The sequence below is a fragment of the Elaeis guineensis genome, chromosome 9 (assembly GCF_000442705.2).
Source record: "Elaeis guineensis isolate ETL-2024a chromosome 9, EG11, whole genome shotgun sequence".
Taxonomy (NCBI): domain Eukaryota; kingdom Viridiplantae; phylum Streptophyta; class Magnoliopsida; order Arecales; family Arecaceae; genus Elaeis; species Elaeis guineensis.
Genome location: NC_026001.2, coordinates 15,439,838 through 15,449,321, shown reverse-complemented (window position 1 = coordinate 15,449,321; position 9,484 = coordinate 15,439,838). Strand labels below are relative to the sequence as shown.

The following is a 9,484-nucleotide window of genomic DNA, read 5'->3' as shown; positions in this document are numbered from 1 at the left end:
TGGGATTTGGTAGCTGCCCACTGCCCTATCTACTTATCGTTGACTGTTGCCAGGGATCTAGGGATCTAAAAACCCACATGGAGCCAAGAGTCAAACCTTCCTCTTATGTCAGATGAGGTTGGTTCTGAAGGTCCTTAAGGCCAGCCGCCATATGGGTCAGCATAAACCCCTACCTTAGTACTGACAGAGGTGAATGCATTGGCCCCAATCAAGATAAGATTTTCTATCTGTATCATTTGCCTCCTACTCTCGAGTCTGAATCATTTGCTAGATTGAATGAAGGGAGTACATCGAATTAGATTTAGACTCAGATTCGGTCAGATCAAAACTATATAATAGAGGTTCTATATTAATGATCTAAGCTATTGAATATGATTTACTATCTCAAAACTACTTGTACGAAAAAAATTATATGATTTGAAGATCTCTAGTTTATACATCAAGCAGTCAAAAATTAGATAACTTAAACAAAATTAAATTAGATATATTTTTGATCACTTGATACATAGTCTAGAAATTTTCAAATCATATTATTTTTAGTATACAAATAATTTTGAGATAGTAGATCATATCCAATGACTTAGATTATTGATATAAGATCCCATTATGTAGTTTTGATCCGACAGTATCTGAATCCAAATTCAGTTGATCTTATCTAAGTCTGTCCCTTCGAACATGATTATGGACCTCAAAAGATAACTGGTGTCATTATTTCTGGACCTCAGATCTCGAAAAATTTGCATAGCAAAACTTTATCACATTTTCTTGATTCATCTGTATTTCGATTGGACATTGTCCAATCTTTACTCTTCATAACTGGATTCATCTACGTGTGAACATGCAAAAAAGTTGTTTTAAACAAGTTGGCACAAGAAAACAGAGCATTGAGCTCACTTGATGTGTGGACTATGTTTCTTAACATTCTTTTTGTAAGAGTCATGAAACTGATTTCGGTCGTAGAAGCTGACACTCCACCTCTACTTAAATATCTTCATTTGTGCTTTCTTGAAAACTTCAAAATATTACTCTCAACCAGTGGTAGCTCAGTAAAGTAAATAATCTGATGACAAGGCAAACTATTTGAAAAAGGAACAGAAAAAAGAACTTAGGAAACATGCAGTAGTTATAACAAACTCTTTATTTTATTGACAAGCTAGTGCACTTCTTTTCATTCAGGCAAATTTGCTCCTTCTTCGTTAATTTCAGCTTTGGAAAACATTTCTTTGACTGCACGAACTTCATTGGCAACATGTTGCATCTTTGGTCGTTCTTTTGGTGATTCCTTGGAGCACAACAGTCCAATTCTGGTCAGAGAAATAATGCATCTCCTTAGTTGCAATCTTCCAAAATTTTCGTTTCTAATATTGCTATTAAATTCTTCACTATGATAATTTTGCAAAATTTGGGGATCCAAAATCACCATGACTCTTTCTGGGAAAGCCATATTGACAAATTTATGTAGGTTTAAGCCATCCTTAAACATGCTTTTCGTAGGCTTCATTCCCGTAAGCATCTCCAACAATAGTATTCCATAGCTATACACATCCCCCTGCGTGGAGATTTGGCTGCCCATTGCATATTCTGCATTTTATTTGAACATCTAATTGTATGAATATATATGTACTGGATATTACTTAGAAAAAGCAAATTGAAAAATCGACAAGGATGGAGCTAGGAATTTCATCCGGAGGCCAGCGTATGCATTTATCAAATAATAAATGTTTAATAAAGTACCAGAATTTATTGTTGAAGATTATATATTTCTATTAAATCATTGTATTTGTATATTGTCTATCATCAAATATTTTATGCCCAATTTTTTGTACTGATTATTTCAAATGCTTATTGGTTAAAAAAGGGAAATGGAAAAAGGAGCCAGTTTTTAGTTGGGGGCAATGTATAAATTTATCAGTTTAAATGAAGATGATAAATATTTAAAAAAGTGTCAAAGTTTATTGACGAAAATTATGTATTTTTAACATCATATATTTATACATTTTTTGTCATTAAATATTTTCAGCAATATTTTGTGCATATTATTTAAATAATTTATTTTACATGAAATGCCAATAAAAGGGTTAAATATTTTCTTCTATTGTATTTTGCAATCTTATTAAAACAATTCTTTTAAAGATTTAAAGATAATATATGATTAGCAAATTTCAAAAGAGTACATAATTTTTTTGTGCCATTAACAAACACATACATAAAAAAGCAATTTATTCTAAGATCCAAATTTTCGGCATAGAAAAGAGATAAGCGATCTCTTATTTCGATGCTTCATATGGAAAAAAAATAAAAATTAAATACTAGTTGTTATTAAGAAAAAAGACAGTAAGAAAAGTGTGCATAAGACATGGGATCGGTGAGTAAGAAAGTTGTTAGAATTGATATCGAAATTTTGTGCATGCACATCTACGAGGAGGGTGGTGTTATGGCTTCCATTTGTCTCCGCACCTAAAAATTGATCTTTGTAATATGTAAGAAGACCAGCTCAAATCCATGCATTGCCAAATACAATAGTTGGTTGATTTTAGACCCAATGAATATTCTATGTAGGGTGATAATTTATGGCTTGATCTATATAAACACAACCCACAAACAACCCACTTTAAGTAGGTTTGGATTTGAAAAAAATAGATTTAGATTATTAACAAGCAACCCATCTAGATCTGTTTGTTAAACAGATCAGGTTCATGTTTAGTCTTTTGAACTATTTATCCCATTTTGACTCATTTAATAAGTAGGGTTATGATCCAACTGATTTAACCTATTTTATCTATTTAAAATCTACTTAATGCATTTCTATCTCATTTAACTTGACTTGCTTAATCTTGTTAGCCTATTTAAGTCTGTCTAATCTATTGTAAAAACCTATACTTAACCTATCTATCCCATTTAACCCAATTCGACCTATTTAATAAATGAGTTATGTGAGTTGGATTAAGTTACATATTTAATAAGTAAGTCAGGTTAATATCTGAATTTTTGATCTATTGAATAAATAAGTCAAATTTAGGTTATCTATGCTCCCCCACCCCCCCTCCCCCCCCTAACCCCAATCAAAAGTAATTCTAGAAATTTTTTTTATTTTAAGAATATGGTGGATTTCACCACCACGTAGGTTGGAACTTAATACCTCTTCGTTAGAGAGATGGGTGCCAACCAGCTACCAACCGTTGGAATTATTTTCGAAATTATTTCTAAAGGAAACTAAAATAACATGTGGCACAACTATTCCTGCTCTATTTCTTATTATTAAACAAAATGCACCCTTAGCTTAAATATGATTATGATGCTTCCAACGCAATAAACTGTATTTCATAAATACACTAATTTAGTATGGATTGAGATAGATGTTCATATTTTGTTGTTTTAATAAAAAAATAACATCAAAAGAACCGTATCGGAGATCCTATCACAGAAAATCATACCATGTTGGAAGACTAAAAGGGGTATGAAATAGATTTTTGGATTTCCTCGGAAGAAAACTAAGCAAAAGATAGCTACTATGTTGTAGATATAACAAATATTGATTCCAAAAAATAGTTGGATCCACAATTAGATCCATGAATTTTTGCTAAAAAGGGAGAGAAGTAGATCCAATATGGGATGTTTAATGTATGGAATGAAAAATATTTCTACACGGAAACATTCAAGAGCCATGGATCATCAAAGTATCAAGTTTATATTCTTAACATCATCTCTTGACAATTGTTGAGTGTGCCCTAATGTAATCGATGATGATAATTGTTGGAGATAAATTTGATCAATGCTATGAAAAAATTGGGTTCTGTAATGACCTAGAACCAAAAAACCCAACTAGCTTTTTTAGGTGATGTTCCAAGTAGTTAGAAATAGTGTCAAAGTAGATTGGCCCATAATCCATTTAACCTAGTGGACACTAGAGCATGGATCAACCTTATTAGGAGCTGATTAGACCCTTAACCTAGTAAAGATATCTAAACTTAGATGGGGATAATTTAAGAGGATCCATGCAGAAGTATATTTAGTCCTACATTGATTTTGAGCTATGGAGATTTTGGGCATTTATACATGCCAAAGAATCCAAAAAATATCTTCAGACTAGCCTTTATAGGGGAGATCTATGGTTGTTATATACATGTTCTCTTCGGTCATTTATTGTTTATTTTCAGTACATTAGTGTGGAGGTTTGCATTCAAAAAGAAATCAATGTCCAAAAAATATCTATCTTCCTTTGACTTAATGGATAGAGCTATATGAGAAGAATTTAGGTTGCTATGGAGGTCCATAGCATCTATTTCTAAATTATGTACTGAAGATATCCCTTAAAAAGGAAATTACGGACATGAAAATAATAAGAAGAGTATGTGTATATATATATATATATATATATATATATATATATGCAAATCTTACCTGGTGCAACATATCCAATCGTTCCTTTTATCCCCATTAAGCTTGTCGAACTTTTGGATGCTATGGAGCCCGAAGTAGGGAGGAACCTCGAAAGCCCAAAATCAGGCACATGGGCGGTCATGTCATCGTCAAGAAGAACGTTGCTTGGCTTTAGATCACAGTGAATGGCTGGCACTTTTATGTTGTGATGCAGATAACAGAGAGCAGAAGCCACATCAAGAGCAATGTTCAACCTCTGAGTCAGGTCTAATGTTCTTGTCTGATGACACTCTTGAGCTTTAGGATGCAACCACTCATCCAAGCTCCCATTAGGCATATACTCGAAGATTAGAGCTTTGAAATCATTACCAGTAGAATCTATACTTGAGCATGAAGTGATGATTCTAACAAGATTATTGTGACGAACATTTTTTATGATCTCACATTCGGCTTTAAAACTCTTCAGAGCTCCAACTTGTTGAATGTTAAATACCTTCACAGCAACGAACTTTTCTTCACAATCCAATTTTCCCTTATATACAGAACCAGAACTTCCAGTACCAACCAAATTGGCTGAAGAGAATCCATCAGTGGCTTTGAGAATATCAGTGTAAGATATCACGCTATACTTGTCTTCCAGGGAGGACACAGATGGAGATTTTTCCCGTCTCTTTCGCAATTGCAAAAGAATTAACAGAAAACACAAGAATAAGATCGATGCAACACTTGCAGTCGTGATTATTATCCTGAATAGATTTCTTTTGGAGGCTTGGGTAGAGCATGGTGGTAGTTGCAACTTTGGATCACCTCCACAAAGCCCCTTGTTCCCAAGGATGAAAATTTCATTTGAATTGCCAAAGACACCATCTTTAGGCACTTCCCCTTCAAGGTCGTTGAATGACAGGTTTAGATACCGCAAAGAACTAAATGACCCAAAGAATTCTGGAATTTGCCCGGATAAGTTGTTTCGAGAAAGATCAAGTTCACTGAGTCCTCTTAAGTTAATGAAAGATTGTGGAATGTTTCCTTGAAAGAAGTTGCCTTCCATTCGAAGGTATTCCAAATGTTGACAAGTACCGAGAGTGCCAGGAATTTCACCCGACAACCAGTTATTGGAGACATTTAAGCAGTCGAGGTTGATCGAGCTACCCACTTCCCTGGGAATGGACCCAGTGAGATTATTATGTGAAAGATCCAGGGCCCGTGTCAGTGAGGAGAGAGCAACAAGTTTCTTTGGTATGGGTCCAACAAGTGCATTATTAGAAAGGTTTACTATATTCAGATTTATACAATTTCCGAAGCTTGCAGGGATATTGTTGCTCAATTTATTCTCTTCCATGTAAAGCTCATTTAATTGGGTGAGATTTCCTATAGAAGATGGGATGGGACCTGAAAATTTGTTTGCAGACATGCCTAGGAGAACTAACTTCCGAAGCTTTCCAATGGTAGGAGGGATACTTCCTGCAAAAAGATTTTCATCCGCAAACAGAACCGTAAGGTTGACAAGTTCTCCAATTTCAACTGGGATGGTCCCGGATATTTGGTTTCCTTCTACCACTAGCTTCTGAAGCCGTGTGGAGAGATTGCCTACCGACGCCGGGAGGGTGCCTTCAAGCTTATTATCGTATAGATATAATCCATCTAAAAGGCTACAATTGGTCAAGGAGGAGAACACGCTCCAAACATTGCCTTGGAGCTGATTCTCCCCAAGATTTAGCTCAACTAGATTTTTCAGGGATCCTACACTGGAAGACAGTAAGCCTTTGAACAAGTTCTTCGATAGATCAAGCATTTGAATATTGGAAGCATTGTACAGTGAAGATGGGATATGCCCTTGAAATAGGTTGGATTGCATTACCAAAGAATGAAGGTTTGGAAGGGTGATGCCGATGTCTGGTGGCAGGGTCCCGAAGAGCCGGTTGGCGCCCACGCCCAAATAACCTAGTGATGAGAGATTGTTAAGAGTTGGTGGCATTCTACCGTACAAGTTGTTTACGGATAGGTCAAGCACTTCCAGGCGTGAAATCTTGCCTAGGCTTTGTGGAATACTTCCCTCCAAGTGATTTTCGGAAAGGTAAAGATCAAGGAGGTTGGACAGGTTTCCTATCGATGGCGGGATGCTTCCTGAAAGTGAATTTCTTGACAAAGAAAGAAAGAAGAGTGGAGAAGCGCGGATCACTGGGAAGGATGGTATCCCACCTGTCAGTTCGTTTTTAAAAAGATTGATGGCTTTGAGGGTCGAACTATTAAAAAAAGAATGCGGGATTTCTCCTGTGAGACTGTTCTGTGAAAGATCGACAAATTCAAGGGATGAGCTATTTGCAAGAAAAGGTGGGATGCCTCCTGTAAGATCATTGTTTTCCAGATAAACTACAGCGAGTGAGAGGCTGCTCCCCAGCAGAGGCGGGATGCAACCTGTAAGATGGTTGCCACCGGCACTCAGTATTTGGAGCTTGTGATGGAAGCCGAATTCCTTGGGTATCTCTCCTTCAAGCATGTTGTTGCTTAGGCTGAGGTTCTTGAGGTTGGGGCAATGACTGAGATTGGACGGAATCTCTCCTTCAAGAGAATTAATGCTAAGGTTCAGATGTTCAAGCCGAGGAAGAAGGCTGAGCTCTTGCGGGATTTGTCCATGGAGTTGGTTGTTTGCGAGGTTGATTCGTCTAAGGAAGGTGAGGTAGGCTATGGAGGGTGATATTGAACCAGCAAGTCCCTGGGAGTCAAGATCTAAGGCGGTGACACGTAGCAGGTGCCGCCGGCCACCACAAGTGATACCTCGCCAATTACAGAATTGGAGGGATTCATTATTCCAGGAGGCCAAGTTTCCCAAGGGATCGGACAGCAGTGACTTGAAGGATAGAAGGGCCTGCCGGTCAGTGTGGTTTTGCAAGGTGGTTGTGGTACAGGATGCAGGGTGGAAGGAAAACGAGATGGAAGAGAAAAAGAGAAAGATGAGAACAAATGGACCAAACGAATTCAAACTCAGAGCATGTGAGAGAGACATCCTTGGATTTTGGGAGGAATCCACAATCCAAGGCTCTTCTTGCTGCCATTCCACTGCATAAACACCCCTATATATAGACTTGGTTACGATTCTTTAATTATCTTCATATTCTGATTTTGACTAGGATAGTTTGATCTTCAAGGGAGGGGTAATTGGTTATAAAAGTGAAGTTGAAAATTCCTCCATTAGACCAATTCTTTGGATCAGTTGGTTCTTGCTCGAAGAGGACATATATAAAAGGTTAATTCATATAAATCTGGTTCGGCTTATTTCATGCTTACTCGATGTGGGGTAGGACATATAACTCATTGTGGGGTATGACAGACTGATCTTACTCGATGGTTACTAATTTTGGGTCCGGCTTCCATGTTGTGTCCATTAAGAAAACAAAAATGTTTTATAAAGTCAGATATGCACCTCAACAAGCAAAACGGTGCAAAGTGGTCGAGCAAATACTATGGGGCAGGACCAACGGAAACGGCGAACTAAAAGGTTATTATGTTGATAAGTCAGAACAAAAAAACTTGAAAAATCACAGCATTAATTGATGAAAGAAAGCTTTTTCTCTAAAAAGTCCAAAAGAAAAATGGCCTTCTTTTCAGGTTGTCTTCCTCCTCTAACATGGCCGCAGAAGTCAAGTTAAAACAATAAAGGAGAAAGAAAAAACTGATAGCTCCGGTTTCTTTTTCCACCTCTTTCATTCATTACAGGATAGCCCATACTTTCCTATGTTTTCGGAAGAATTATCTTTTCTCTTTGTAAATTCTTCCCTCTTTTCTGTTATAAAGGAGAGTGTTTCATTCTCTAACTGGACTCTGCATGTCCCCAGAAATCAAGATAAAACCAAAAAAGATCAAAAAGAAAAAGTGATAACTGTGGTTTCTATTTCCACTTCTCTGAAGCAAAAAAAAGTTTATGCTGTTTCTACGCTAGGGTCTGAGGAGCGGCTTGATCCCAGTGGGCCTAATGATAACGTGCGTTGCTTTTTGTCAATACATACTAAAGAGAAATTTTTTGTGCACAAGTAGAAAATCTGACATGCAGTGTACGGTTTCTCCTATTGGATCATGTAATTATCATTTTTCAATACATATTAAATATTTACGATTCTACTTTTTTATTTGAAATTTTGAATGACGAAAATGCTCTTCTTAAAAATTATGATATCCTTTATTAAAAATTATGACGTCGCTTCATAAAAATTATGACATCTCTTTCCTTACGAAAAAATAATAACATTCCTTCATAGAATTATGGCACTTCTTCATAAAAATTATGATACCTTTCATTCACAGAATTATGATATCTCTTGATAAAAATTATGATACTCTTTCACAAAAAATTATAACATCCCTATCTTTCCGAAGACAGATGTTATAATTTTTAAAAAGGGATATCATAAGAAGGGATATCATAATTTTTTTTTAAATAGTATAAATATCATAATTTTTTTTGAATGGATGCCATAATTTTTGTGAGAAGATATCATAATCAAAAAATAAAGATATTTTCGTCATACAAAATTTTTAAACGAAAAAGATGATTTACAGATATTAAATACATGTTGAAAAATTATGACTATATAGACCAATCGGATAAGATAGTATACTCTATGTCGAATTTTCTATACTCTATATTAAATTATTTTCGAAGAAAAGGTGGCATTCATGTTGGACTTTATGTTTTCTTTTATGTTTACCGAAAGACTTCGTTCAAGAAAGTGACTGCTTGGATTTTCCTCCATGCCAAGGTCCAAAGAACAACCGTTCGAGGCCGGCCTAACGATGCTGCACTTTGTCAAAATATTATCCAACACCCAATGCCTATGTTTTATTGTGCAAATTTTATAGCGTATCTAACCACAATTAAAGGGTCATTCACCTGAAGCCAAAGTAGTAGGCCACAAACTTTTCAGTTGGAGATAAATTTTATAGTGTATCTGGAAGCAAAAAATCAACTCCTGGCTGGACCGAGATTTCACAGTCGAATGTGCCCTTGGCGGTGGGGCGGCATTTAATGCCTTGACAATTTCTAGCCACAATTAAAGGGTCATTCACCTGAAGCCAAAGTAGTGGGCCACAAACTTTTCAGTTGGGGATT

The 9,484-nt window shown here is 36.2% G+C and overlaps 1 protein-coding gene across 1 annotated transcript; it reads right to left on the bottom strand.

The window, feature by feature from the left end:
- Nucleotides 1–884: 884 nt before the first annotated feature.
- LOC105051624 (uncharacterized) lies at nucleotides 885–7,437 on the bottom strand. The gene is made up of 2 exons (XM_073243865.1): nucleotides 4,402–7,437; nucleotides 885–1,581 (listed from the first exon to the last, which is right to left on the bottom strand). The coding sequence occupies exons 1-2, from the start codon at nucleotides 7,382–7,384 to the stop codon at nucleotides 1,169–1,171; spliced, it is 3,396 nt and encodes a 1,131-aa protein (XP_073099966.1). The 5' UTR covers nucleotides 7,385–7,437; the 3' UTR covers nucleotides 885–1,168.
- Nucleotides 7,438–9,484: the final 2,047 nt, after the last annotated feature.

Bases quoted from the DNA above. Each gene is read 5' to 3' on its own strand.
- LOC105051624 (XM_073243865.1), bottom strand. From the start codon at position 7,384: ATGTCTCTCTCACATGCTCTGAGTTTGAATTCGTTTGGTCCATTTGTT. The intron at 1,582-4,401 runs GTAAGATTTGCA...AATAAAATGCAG, and splicing joins GATTGGATATGTTGCACCAG to AATATGCAATGGGCAGCCAA.